This window comes from Lathamus discolor, chromosome 4 (genome assembly GCF_037157495.1).
Source record: "Lathamus discolor isolate bLatDis1 chromosome 4, bLatDis1.hap1, whole genome shotgun sequence".
NCBI classification, from domain to species: Eukaryota; Metazoa; Chordata; class Aves; order Psittaciformes; family Psittacidae; genus Lathamus; species Lathamus discolor.
The window spans coordinates 59,955,410-59,969,794 of NC_088887.1; the positions used below are offsets into that span (position 1 = coordinate 59,955,410).

General features: G+C 39.7%; 1 protein-coding gene across 1 annotated transcript in view; it reads left to right on the top strand.

Annotated features, from left to right (window-relative positions):
• TMEM131 (transmembrane protein 131) overlaps positions 1-14,385 on the top strand; it is a 101,858-nt gene that overhangs the window by 18,121 nt on the left and 69,352 nt on the right. Inside the window, exon 2 of the mRNA XM_065677643.1 lies at positions 4,597-4,658. Within this exon, the coding sequence (XP_065533715.1) occupies positions 4,597-4,658 (62 nt within the window). The remainder of the gene's footprint in view (positions 1-4,596; positions 4,659-14,385) is intronic.

The following is a 14,385-nucleotide window of genomic DNA, read 5'->3' on the forward strand; positions in this document are numbered from 1 at the left end:
CTTAGAAAATGCTCTCTGCAGGAAAAGTGTATTGGAGCAAGTGCAAAGACCTACATTGATGGTCTTTCTGTGATATCTTTTATGGGCTTTCGATAGAAAAGCTGACTTAAAGAAGGTGGATTTTAAAGGCTGTAGCTTGAAAACAAATAGAAAATGAAACTTAAGATATTTTTAGTGTGTTCTGCTGCTTATGTCACTTCTGTTAATAGTAACCTACTGTCTGAAAAGAGGAAACCAGGATACGTAAGCTAGAAGCTGGAAAAATTTGACCTTGAAATCACTAAATATCCTGGTAGTGAGAGTGACTGAAGTTGTCTCGGGTTCTTGTGAATCTGATAAATTTGCTTCTTGTGGGAGCTTGAAAAGATTGTTTTCTGCTGAGAAGGATCTGTGTATACCTCTAAGAAGAAAATACTCTGCTGTGCATAGGTGAAAGGAGAGGAGGAGGAAAGGAGCCTGTGATTTTTCTGGGCTTGAAATCTGTGGATATGAGTCTTCATCCTTTTCCTTCTTTGGGCTGTGAACATGCTAATAACATTTAAAGTTTGACTAATAACTATTATATTCAGCCTTCAGGGCTTCAACTGCTTGCAGGATCAGGAAGGAATTATTTTCCTAATGTGTAATTTAGCTTCTTGGCTGCTGATTTGTGCAGTGGCAGATCATGCTGTGACAGCTGAAATGCTTCCTACCCTAAATGTTAAGTTGTGCCCCTCTCGTAGCAGTTGCCAGTCATGTGGCAGGGGTGAGTGAAGTGGCACAGTTGGCAGTTCTTAATTTGCTGCACTTTACTATTCCAGAGTATGAAGGTATTTGCTACAGTATTAGACTGATAATGGGGCATGATGGTAGTAGCAGCCCAGATGTTGGGAAGTTTTTCCAGGAGAAATTGTTTGGGACTTTGCAGGAACAGTCATCTTCCTCTGTAGCATGAGGAATGGTTCACCTAGTGAAGCATGCCCAAGTGATCTCATACTTAATTGCTTGCAGAATCTTTTGGCATTGGTAATAACCTGTTCTCTATGGGTGACATATGTATTTTGTGTAAAAGGAGAGTAAAGACTATTTTTGGACTTGTACTGAAGTTTGTGAGTTTACTTAGCTCAGGTGGTATGAGTGCAAATGGTGAGCAACTGCTTCTAATTTTGGAATGGGCAAATACCCAGAAGGAGGCATTCTGCTTTGTGGGCACTGTGTACATTTCACTTTAAAGAAGCCTTTGTCCTTTCTGTGGTCCATATTGGCCAGTTTGAGAGCTGCTCTTATAGGGATTTGGGTGATTCTTTATGACTTGTCAGTGGAGCTTTTTTAAGATGTAGTTGGCTTTGCCTCATTTGAATGAGGTGACGTATTACTTCATTCTGAATTGGGAGTCTGAAGTCAGTTGCAAAAACAAGCTTTTATCTCACAAAGGTGTATGTATTTACTTGCCATTTCCTTGTTTTGATGAAATAACCAATAAAGTGGGCTTGAAAGTTAATCTAAAGCAAAATAAAAGGTATAACCACAGAAACTTCATCACAGTTTGACTTGAGATGTGATTGCTGCGAAATGGCCAGCAGCCAAACTTTGCAGTGCATATGACTTCACCTGGCACTAACTGTCATCTGCTCTGAAAACATTTCTTAAAAGATACCATGATGAATGGCATTTCTATTTAACAGTGTCATCCACTCAAAATGTTCTGTAACATCTGTTGCTTTGTTCCTAAGTGGCAACAAAGATGAAATAACTGAAGAGTGTCTGAGAAAGTGTTTGGGGTTTACAGAAGGGCTGCCTGCTTTCAGGCTGCTTGGGTAGAAAGCTTTGGCTAGTTACTGTGAGCTTCTGGTTGTGTTATGCACGTGGAAGAATTGTTGCTGCTTTCTGCTCTTTGTACCTACAGTGTATCATAGGCAAAAGGGGGAAAAAAGCCTCGGGAAAACCCTAAGAATGTGTGATTTGATGAAATACCGTTTTGTGTTTTACTGGTTGTTGATAGGTTATGAATATAAAAAGCTGTTTTATAATGAAATTTTTCTTTGTGCCTGGTATCATCATCAAGTGCTGTTTATTGTTTCCAAAGCAGAAAGCTAGAAAACAAAAGAATGCCAAAAAGCACAACCTCAGAGGTGCAATTCCTTTCGACTGCTAGGAAGGTGTGCTTGTATTGGGGGGGGAAAAAAAAAAAAAAAGGTATTTTTTAAAAATTATCATTCTTAAATTAAAAATTGAGAATTTCCCTTCCGTATCACCTCATCTATAATTTGGGATTTTTTTTTTTTTTTTGCATGGAGGGTAGGCAGGATAGGCATGGCATTTGTATGAAAGTGTGGTTAACTGTCATACTTCGCTTTTCAAACTAGCGTGTCAAAACTTCCTCTTCTTACAACTAGCCCTGCAATTCACTTTACAGATTTGTTTGAATGGTTTTGAAGACATAAATAGTGACTTGAATGTCTTGCATATGTATTGCCAGTTGAATTTACAAGAATCCATTTGTTCTTTTTTTTTAGGATTAAACTTTAAACTGTTAGACCTAGTCGAGTAATATAAGTTTTAAGAGCCCAAATCTTCATAAGATGTAGGACTAGATCTCATAGCAGCTGTTTAAATGCTGAGGTTTTTTTGTTTTGTTTTAATTTCTTTCCCAATGTTCTGTATAGTTCTTCAATATAAATGATTGGCCTAAACCTCTGATTCTTGGATTAAGGATGGCTTTTGTGTGTTTTGAAAATCATTAATAAGTACCCCCAAAAATATGTCCAAGATATTGCTGACATGACTGACTAGTATTGCTCATGCCACTTTTAATATTGCAGGATAGGCATATTGCTTATAATCTGAGCCCTCCCTTCCTCTCTGTAGTGATTTGCACACTTCCATGTGCCACTTTCTCAGCCTGTGTCATTAAATGTTAGAATTCTGAGGTGTGGTAGCTTGGATAATAACTGTGTAATATCTTGTGGTTTGGAGGTTTTGTTTATTAGTTTGCCTTTTTTACCTACAAAAAGTGACTTCTGGAGATGACAGCAGGAATCTTTGTTTTATGTTAACTTTTACTTTTGGTCATATGAAAGCAAGGTTGTGGAATTTGTACCTTTTTAGAGAAGGTATCAAAATACGGGGGGATTCAGGGGTGCAGAATGGGATGTGCAAACAGTGGTATGTTACATAGCAAATTAGGTTTTGGGTGCTGAGTCAAGGTGTCACTTAAGCAGCCAGTGAGGAAATTACTGGATCAAATAATCCTAACCCTAAAAAATAACGTGTCAAAAATAGCATTTCTCTGTGTGGAAGGTGGCTTTACTCCTGTCTACCAAGACTGTTTTTTTCTTACTTTTGCTTTCTGAAAGTGATGTCACTTTCTTCCAAAACATTGTACGGACAAGTGGCAATGTTGGTGACCGTATAATAATTGTTCTTGTTAGAACACTGACTTTCAAAGTGAGAGAGGAAGATTTAAATCTTTTTCAGACTGGGATTCAAACTTCATCTTTCAGAAGCATACACTATGCTTCTGTGTGCTGGGAAATAACTAACTTCTTCCTGTCGAAGTTGTTCCTCTTTGTGGAAAGGAGTATGTTATTGCTCCCTCGACTTCATCTAGCTGAATGGTAAAGGCAGTCGTGGGAAAAGGTGGTATATATAGGGTGGTGGGGTCTTTTGGTCTTTTTCTTTGGGTTTTTTTTTTTTTTAGTACAACTTTCCAGTTTGAAGTTGCTACTGTATTTTATCCTAAATACCTGTGCTTTTCTTGTGTGTGTGTATATGTGAATAGTGTTTTGGGGAGTAAAAATTAAACCCTTTGAACTTTTCTTTCCTCTTTAACTCATGTTTATTCTTGTGAAAATTATTATATTTTACAGGAAGGGCAATGCCTTTATTTCTTTGTCTCTAAAAGAAAGTAGCATTCCCTACATTTTGAGAGGAATTGAAGAACAATTGCCTGACCAAGTATTTAGAGGAAGTGAGTGGAGGAGGAATGCTTTGTTTGAGGATCTTATAGGAGACTGAGGCATGAACTTTTCATTGAGTTTGGTCATATGGTTCAAACACTTCTAAATGGTTTAAAATCTTGTTATGTTACTGTCAAGACAGTTCTTGCCACACAGAGGTTTAGGGAACAGCATGGACAAGGCTTTCCAGATGTACAGATAAGGTTTGATGCATATAAATGAAACTGAATTTCTTTTCATAACCATCGGAATTCCTTGTGGGCTTAAAGGTATTAAACTCAGTTGTTTAGGTACCCAGTATGGCATATTGGTTGAAGTACTGAGTTAGCTTGGTAGCACAGCCAGTCTTTTTAGGGAACCTAGAAGAAGTTATTCACTTTGGAGTTAATAATTTTTATGCTAAAAGACTGATTTATGAAGTGTGTTACTCTTATTAATATGAACCTCTTGAAATTGGAGCTGAGAGGAAGATTAGTATCACAGATTTGTTTGGTATTTTACTAGACTGTGTTGTTATTTTGGTTTGTCATAGCTCTGTCTGCAAAATGAGGTACAGCAGATTTTAGATGTTTTAACTTGCTCTTTCTAATCTAATGATGTTAACAAAATGCTCTTCTGTTAAGTTACTTAGTTTTTTTTGTTTGTTTTTTATTTGCAGCTTTCATCCAGTCGGATGGCATAATAGAAATGCTACGTTTTGATGAAGGAGACCTATTGCAGGTATGTAGTCTGAGCAAATCACCTGAACTAGCAATATTTCATCTTTTGGACATCTACTTTTTGAAACTCGTGGGTGAGTGGGCTTCTGAAAATAAGCATCAAAAAACTTTTGGACCTTCTCGAGTTATTTTCAACAGTATGCTTTAGTGTGTCCTGTGGTTCTGGTTTCCACAGCTTGTGTGTTGGGAAACCGGTAGAGCTTTGTCTGGCCATTTTGTCCAGGGTTTTTTTTCCCCTCAGAAAAACTGGGGGATGCTTCGTGTTTAAGATTCATCTTGGTGTAGAGTTGGGATGCAATTGGGTAGTACAACTAGAGCAACAAGGAAGTGTTGCAAGATTCCCAAATACAAAGGCAGCCATTTGGACCAAGTAGCCAATGGGTTTAAAGAAAGTTTGCATTACTGCAATGAGGTAATTTTCATTTGGAGTATACTGGGCCTCAGATCCTGCGCATCCCTGTCTCCAACAGCCGAGGGGTTGACCTCAAGTCATCTGGTGCTTTCTGCCAGAGGCTCCAGATATGACCTGAGGAAAAGGTGAGGGAACTTGGGTTGTTGAGTCTGGAGAAGAGAAGGCTCAGGGGGGATCTTACAGCTGTCTGTAACTACCTGAAAGGAGGGTGAAGTGAGGAGGTGGCTGATCTCCAAGTAACAGGTGATAGGACAAGAAGTAACAGCCTTAAGCTGCACCAGGGGAGGTTTGGGAATGAGGTTGAATGTTGGGAAAAATTTATTCACCCAAAGGGTGATCAGGCATTGGAACAGGCTGCCCAGGCAAGTGGTGGAATCACTGTCCCTGAAGTATTAAAAAAACTCTGTAGATGAGGCCTTCAGTGGTATGATTTAGTGATGGACTTGGCAGTCATGGGAGAGAGGTGGGACTTGATGATCTTAATGATCTTTTCCAACCTAGTGATGGTTTTACAACCATTCTCCCTGGCTGCAGTGTAAAGCACATTTTTTTGCATGTTGCCCAGTCCAGACTGGTCCAAGGGCTACTGCATGAGCTATCTCTCATTTGATTTGTTCAAAGGCTTGTTGTTGATCAGGGCCCCATTTGAAACTGTTCTTCTTCCAGGTCATGTAATAGGGAGGGCTTACAATTATACTGTGATTTGGGATGTGCATTCTCCAGAACCCCACAACACCTAAGAAGGCTTGTGTTTCTTATTAGTTGGTGGAATCATTGCTTTTATCTTGTTGGTCACATCTGTGGGGATCTGGTGACGTCCATCTTGCCATTTTATTCCTAAAAATTGAACCTCCTCTGCAGGTCCCTTGACCTTACTCCGTTTTATGGCAAAACCGGCTTTCAGCAGGATTTGGGTTATTTTCCTCCCTTTCTCAAAAACTTCTTCCACTGTATTGCCCCACATGATAATGTCACCAATGCACTGCAGGTGTTCTAGAGCTTGCCCCGACCCATTGCAGTCTGGATCAGTCCATAGCAGATGGTAGTAGGGCAGTGTTTCCATCCCTGGGGCAGTTGGTTCTAAGTGTACTGGACACCCCTCCAAGTAAAAGCTGCACTCTGCTGCCAAAGGGATTGAGAAAAATGCATTGGCAGTATCAGTTGTGGCATACCACTTTGCTGCTTTCGACTCCAGTTCATGCTGAAGTTCTAGCATGTCTGGTACAGCAGCACTCAATGGTGGTGTGACTTCATTCAGGCCATGATAGTCTACTGTTAATCTCTGCTCTCCCTTAGACTTTTGAACTGGCCATATGGGGCTCTTAAAGGGTGAGTGGGTCCTGCTGATCATGTATTGGCTCTCCACTGGATCGATCAGCTCATGGATGGGAATCAAAGAATCTCAGTAGTTACAATATTGCTACTAGTGCACTGTAGTAGTGCACCGGTGGCAATACTGTAGTGGTGGTGATTGGCATATGTTGTTCTTCAACCTTCAGCAGCGTCATAAGGGTCCTCTGAGAGACCAGGCAAAGTGGACAGCTGCTTGATTTCCTTTGTCTCCAAGGCAGCTGTACCAAAGGCCCATTGGTACCCACTTGGGTCCTTGAAATACTTTCTCTTAACATCATCTGTGCCAAGGATGCACAGAGCCTATGGGCCAGTCACAATGTGGTGCTTTTCCCACTCTTTCCTAGTCAGGCTGATTTTAGGCTCAATACAGTCAGCTGTTGGGATCCTCCTGTCACTCCAGAAATACGAATGGGTTCTGCCGCTTGATGACTTGATGGTATTAGGGTACACTGTGCACCAGTGTCTCCTTTTACTCCTGTGTTTCTGACATGCCAGGCCATTGGATCCACACAGTTTAGTGAACACAGCTGCCCCTTTCTTCCACCTGTCTGAAGGCAGGGCCCCCATAGTACTTCTCATAGGGTTCTCCCCCTCCTTTCTGTAAAAACATACTAGAATTACTTTCCATAGGATCAGGAGTAAAATCAGCTCTCCCACTCTGGGTAACTGCCCACCAGAGACTGGAGCAGCAACTTTCCTCAAGAGCCACTATTTGTGGTTGTTTTTCCTTGCAATTCATGTGCCTCTAAGGTCAAAGTAGGTTTTCTATCGCACTTCCTCATGTCCTCTCCATGGTCCCACAGGTAAAACCACAGAGCACTCTATGTACTAAATGCAAAGGTGGCCCTTGGGACCAAGTAGCCACTGGGTTTAAAGGAAGTTCAAATTACTGCAGTGAGGTAATTGCTGTTGCAGATACGTATTTTTCATGTATAATGTTGGCATTCCTGTCAGTTTTCTTTTGATGTAAGTCAAAACAGACAAAAAGTTAAAGTTTAAAGAATACATGCTGATATTTTGAGATGGTGGTAGTAGTTGGGATGAAATATGTAGCAGCATGGCTTGATACTGTAGAACGGTTTTGAATTTCTGCTGATCAGGATTTCATACACATGTTGTGTGGATTGTATTTATGTTGTGAATATCTTCTGTTTAAAACTCCTTGATGATGTTAGTCCTGGTAGTTGAGAAGGGAGGAGAGGAGAAAAAAGAAAGCAGTTAGTTGTTTATATGATTAGATCACATGGCATGTGATGGTACTCATTAGCAGTGCAGTGCCTGATTTGCAATTCCTACCTTCAATCTACTCTAGAAGGGCCAACAAATGTAAAAGCTGTATAGTTCTGGACTGATGGTAAGCTTATTTGTTTCAGATTTATGAAGATTTTCCTCCACCTACCTAAGTTGTATGGGTTTGTTGTTTCTTTTTCTTTTTTTTTTTTTTTTACTTTGACTGCTTGGTCCTTAATGTAATTTAAGAATGCTATAGGTTTTAAGATTATGTTGTACAAGGGTGAGATACTTCAAAATGATCTGAACTGCTGACAGAAAAGGTTGCGGTTACAAATGAACGTCCCCACCGCCATCACAAACCCCCCCAGAGGGAAAAAAAAAAAAAAAGAAAACCCCACAACACCCTACAAGCAAACAAAAAAGGCACAGGTTCTTATTAAACAGTTGTTTAGATACCATGTGCTGAACACGTTCTCATAATACTCAACTATGTAAATGTGTTTTTGGATATTGAGAGAGTAGAATGGTGGAAGTTTTCCATATAGTGGTTATAGTCTCAATTATTGCAGTTTTTTGACTCGGAATTTAGCTTGCATGTGGAGAGACCACGTATCAGTAAAATGTGAGGGGGGAAAAAATCACTAGGATTTCTTTCTTTCCTTTACTTATCTATAGGAATGTTTTGTTCTACAAGAGTGCCTTAAAAATGGCAGACAGGCATTGGCCCAATATTTAAGACACAAATTGTGTAGTCAAATTCAATCATTATATTTTACGTGTTTTTTTAGGATTTTTTTTTTTAATAACGGAAATCTAGCACTCCATTAATCAGTGTAGTTCTCATGACTAGAAAGCAATGGCGCTACTGTGAACCATCTCCTAATTCATATAAAGACGGAAATTAAGATAGATTGTTAATCATGCCAACTTTATTGCAAGATGCAACAGAGACAGGAAAATCAGTTTAAATATTATGGTGGGACAAAGTCAAGCAATTTTCACTGTTGCACTGTAAACTTTGCAGTGCTTTGGATTGCATTTGGCTGCCATTTATCCTAATACACTGCTGAATATTTGATTTGAAACAAATCAAGCGAGACAAAATTTCTAAGAAATGGATTAAATGTTTTATGTTATGGTTGTGGCTCTGAAGTCAAAAATACCTACATAAGTTAAACCAGTTCCTTTTAATCAGAATGATACAGCATGCTTTGCAATTCATTTGTTCTTTTCCTGTAGATTTCAATTTGGTGACCTCTCATGACTACTTACTGCAATCAAAAACTAAACCCAAAGTAAATACATTCTTGTAAAAACTGATTTACATTTGTGAACAGCAGTCACTACAGCTTTAAACCTAGCATAATGTCATTGAATGTTTCTCTTTCAAGCTTTCTATAGGTTTTCATAAGTGTTTGTTGATTGTAGGTCATCTATCACTACTACATCATCGTATTTATGCTCTAATAACTCAGTATTGTCTAATGTTATGTCACCTTCTGGTGAATTTTTTAAATGTGAAAAAACAACCAGCGCATAAAGTGATTAATAATCATTGAAGTGTCAAAGCCATTTCCAGCCTTGGTTTGTTTCCTCACCTCAGAAAATTTGGTATCTTCACAGTGGCAGCAGGCCGTTTTCTTGTTTGAAGGAGTTGTTTTCCAAGTAAGGTGAATCAAATGCTGAGTCTTACGTAAGTTAATCCTTAGGGATTCCTGGCACGTCCCTCTACTTGGAGTATATCCTCTTGATACTGTTTTCGCCTTACCTGGACTACGTACTATTGATGAAACACTTCTTACGTGTTTCAGTGGCATATTAGGACTTCTGTTGAAAAAAAATAAATGAAATGTGTTGGAAAATTATGTTTGACCAGGCTGACTTAAAGCAGTTAGTTATTGAAAGAGCATAAACACCCCTTACATCTAGGAAAAGTGAACTGGCAATGGAAATTTCATTAGTTCATAGTAGAGATAAGAGTAGTGAAGTAGAGACCATACATTTTGGGTATGGACTTCCAGTACATGGGTTGGAAAGTGCTGCACCATGTATCTTTCCCCTCTGTTTCAACAGAGCAAAAATGAGATTTTTTTTATTCTTTAGAATATATGCTTAAAGGTTTATATCTGAATAAATTTATGCTACTTCTGCCTATAGATTAAATTACAATAATGAGAGAATTTCCTAATTCTGTCTGTTCTTCACATGAATCGGTTCACTTAAGGACTCAACAACTTTTTGAGCTCTTCAAATTACTTATTTAGATCCTGAACATAGGGCAGGAATTGTATTCATGTAAGTTGTCCATTGCTCAATGCATTGCAGGGTTTGGTTTTTTTCAATAGCAGGTGACTTACAGATGCTTATATAATTGATTGGCACTTCAGAGTCATAGATGTTTGGAATGGACCTCAGGAGATCAGGACTAGATACCTTGAGTATCTCATGTTTTCTGTACTATGTAGTCAGAGCCACTGTTTTCCACGGTGAGCAATCTTCTGTGCAGACTAAGTGTTTGGAAAATACTCTGCTTATGTAGTGGTATTTTTAAAGTAGCATATTCTTAAAGTGAAAAAGGAAAATTCTAAGACTCTTCAGTGATATTCTCTTAATGTGAATCACTACACTTAATGCAGTAATCTTAAGTGTATGAAATGCTTTTTTATAGCATAACTCCTAGAAATTGCTTTACTGATACTGATTTGCAGAATAGCTAAAATAGAGGAAAAAAACCTCTGTGGTTATGTATGCTTAACACATATTTTATGTCTTTGCTCATAAGCTGCTGTAAACTGCTAGTCGCAAAAGCGGGTAATGAGAATTACAATGGTCCTAAATATCAGATAGCTAGAAACGTAACATGTTTTGCAGTAGCTTTGCAACAGGGAAGCTACATGACTGTTACATGTGTGGGAATCAGCAATGCTGATCTCTTACTGGATGAATTTAATATTTTCTGCATGATCTTCATTCCATATGGCATGGTAAAGAAGTATCTTAATAGAAGTGGCAACTTATTTTTGGTGTATCAGTGATAGTGTTTTCATGGTGTAAATTTTAATTGTATTTTTTATTACCTCAAGTTTTCATATTATATGTTGACTTTTAAAAGGGTTTTGAAATGTAAAAATTTCTTTACTAAAAAAGGCATACTTAGATTTTAGGAAGAAATTCTTCACTGTGAGGGTGGTGAGGCACTGGCACAGGTTGCCCAGAAAAGCGGTGGCTGCCCCATCCCTGGCAATGTTCAAAGCCAGGTTGAAAGGGGCTTTGAGCAACCTGGTCTAGGGGAAGGTGTCCCTACCCATGGCAAGGGGATTGGAACTAGGTGATCTTTAGAGTCCCTTCCAGCGCAAACCATTTTGTGTGATTTCCACTGATACCCATATAGCCGAACTGTATAATACTGATCGCCTAATTAGGCAATAGAGTGGCTGGACCATTGATGTTGATGGTTATACTCTACAGTACAAAGTTCAGCTGGCAGTCAGTTACCCATGATGGATCTTGATACTGAGGACAGTACTGCCTAATGTCTTCATTAGCAGCCTCTGTAAAGGTATAGAGACTCTCAGTAAGTTTGCAGGTGCTACCAAATTGGCAAAGTGCTTGATACACTGGAAGGCAAGGCTGCTATTCAGAGGGACTTTGGCAGGCTGACAGGAAGCTCCATGACATTCAGCTAAGGCAAATACAAGTCCTGCACCCTGTGTAACAGGACAGGCTGGGCAGTGGCTGGCTAGAAAGTAGCACTGCACAAAAGATACTGGGGGGCCTCATCGGCAACAGATTAGATATGTGCCCTTGCAGCCCGTTGAGCAAATATGGAGCCAGAAGATAATAGGTAGGATTTCCCCCTTTCCCTCTCCCCTTAAGCATTTGTGAGGCTGCAGTTGGAGTACTGTGTCCAGTCTGGGCTACCCAGTACAAGGAAGGCACTAATACAGTGGAGCAAGCACAGCAGAGGGATACCAGGATGATCAGAGGTCTGGAATGCTTCTCAAGTTAGGATGTGTTTTCTTCAGCCTTTAGAGGAGAAGACCAAGGAGAAAACTAGTTGCTGTGGGTAGCGTAGAGTTGACAAAGAGCCAGATTTTTCATTGTGCACAGTGGAAGGATAAGAGGCTTTAGACACAAATTTCAGCATGGGATATTCCAAACCCATCTAAGAAAAAAGCTTTTAGACTTGAGGGTTACCAAACACTGGACCAGGTTATTTATAGAAGTTGTAGAAATTTCTGTCTTTGGAGATACCCAGAATTCGATGTCTCAAAGCTGTGAGCAACCTGCACTAACTAGACCTCCTCTGAGCAAGGGTTGGCTAGATGGTCGTTGGAGCTTCCTTCCAGCATGTGTGATTTTACAAAAGAGTAAAAGTCATCTCAGTTCATTGCCATTGCTTGTGGGCAGCTGAACTCCTGCTGCTGCTCAGAAAAAATAATGTATCAGTTGCATCAGTTAAAGTCAACTGATGTTTTTGTTATGTGAATCTGTGTCATGAAAACAGATAGCATGGCAAGAATGACTCAGTTCAGTCCACTTTCAGATTACATCATTCTTTTTTTTTTAATTTAGCAAGATATTCATCATTAATTACAGTTCTTTTAACTATCCTACTTATTAGCATAGAGCTCATGAATGGAGCAATAAAGGTTTAAGCTGCCATCTACATATTGGTTTTGTAGCTCTCAACTTTCAGTTGAAGCAACATACCGCTTTTTTACAAGAAGGAACCAGCATTACTAGGGAATAACAGTATGTTAAATATACTGAAAGTTTCAGCCTGAAAGAGTCTTGAGGTAGTGTGGCTACTCTTGTGTAGGAAAACAGAATGCTTTGGTTGTTGAGAATGCTGCTAACATTCAAGAAACGTGTTTGTATTTGGTGTCCAGAAACCTCAGGTCTTGATTAAGACAGTCTCCCTGCTTTGTTGTGTCCCTCCTCGTCCTTTGTCCTTTAAGACTTTAGGGCTTTAATTCAGTTGCTTGAACATAGGTAACAAGTGCTATTTGAGATGCCCTAGGCTGTCCCAGGCATCTGCAGGAGCCTGGCAGATATCACAAAGGGCATAGGAGAAACTGTGCCTTTCTGCATGTCAGTCTGAGACCAGGCAAGCTGCCCTAGGACATTTATCTCCAGTGGCAGCAGATGCCTATGTTTAGATGACTGACTGTAGTGCTAGGTAATATGACCTTTTACCAAGAAGTAAAGAATAACTATTATAACAAACTAGTGACACATTAAAATCACTTTTTTTGGTGGCAGTGGGAGTTTTTTTGTTGGTTTTTTTTTTTTTTCCACTTTCTGGATGAAGTTAACTGGCATGGCTATGTCTTTATAGAGACAGCCTTAAGATTGCATGTGATTTTTGATTCTCTGTGTGCCCAAGATTGTTGTCTGGTGTCACCCTGTCCTGGATTCAGCAATAGCAGTCATTTTCCTCCTTCTTAGTAGTTAGTGCAGTGCTGTGTTTTGATTTTTTGGCCTGGAAACAGTGCTGATAATGCAGATGTTTTTAGTTGATGCTCAAATGTTTGGTCTGGCCAAGGACTTTCTGAGCCTCATGCTCTACTAGGGAGGAGGGGAGGCCAGGAGGAAGCAGAGACAGGACACCTGACCCAAACTGACCAAAGAGCTATTCCATACCACAGCACGTCATGCCCAGGATGTAATGGAGAGTTACCTGGAAGGGATGGGACTGCAGGGTTGGACGAGGTATTGGTCGGTGCTCGGCTAGGGGGAGTGGGGCGAGTTATTGGTCGGTTGGTGCTGAGGTGTTGTATTCTTTCCTCTTGTTATTTCCTTTACCATTGTTATTATTGGTGGTAGCAGCAGTGATTTGTGTTATACCTTAGTTACTGGGCTGTTCTTATCTCAACCTGTGGGAGTTGCATTCTTTTCGATTCTCCTCTCCGTCCCTTCAGGAGCAGGGGGAGGGGAAAAAAGGGGGGGGAGTGCGTGGACAAGTTTTGTGGTTGGGTTTAAACCACGACACGCCCCCCAATTGTGCTGAGTCTGCAAAGTGTGCTTTCAGGTACAGGTTCTCTGTGAAATCTTTCTTGAGGATGTGAGCCTCTGAAGTGAAATTAAGTCTTGAAACTTGTGCTGGCTGATTGCACTGAAGATCGAATTGAAAGAATAAATAAAAAAATCGTAGAACATGCCAGTGATCACACTTGTATGTTTCTGTTCAGTGCACGACGCTAAAGATTGGCATGAAATAAAAATAGTGGCAATTATAGAAACTGCCACATGAGATTTATTTTTGGTTTAGTTCCATGATACCATGGCTGAACGGCTGAAGTTAGTATGCCATTTCTTCTCTTTTGATTGACCCTGATTTGTAAAAACCAAACCACCAACCAAGCAAAAACACACAAAAACCAAACAAAAAAACCCAACCCTACCCAACCCCCCCCAAAACAGCACCCCAAACAAACCCAGAGCAAAACCTAAAAACCAGCCACAAATCCGAAAACCAAAATGAGCCCAAAGTCACAAAACAAAATACCCACAAAACCCCCAAACAACCCGAAAAAAAAAAAAAAAGGAACAATCTCCTTCTCAAAGCAGAAAGTGTTATTGAAATGAATTTGTCATTTAGCTTGTATTTAGCAGAAACCAGCTTTTCTTTACAAGTGTGACTCTTTGATTTTTGCTCTTAAATATATTTCGTATTTGGTGTCCTACCAAAGTAATTTGTGCTTTTAAACTTTATGTATAGTTACGA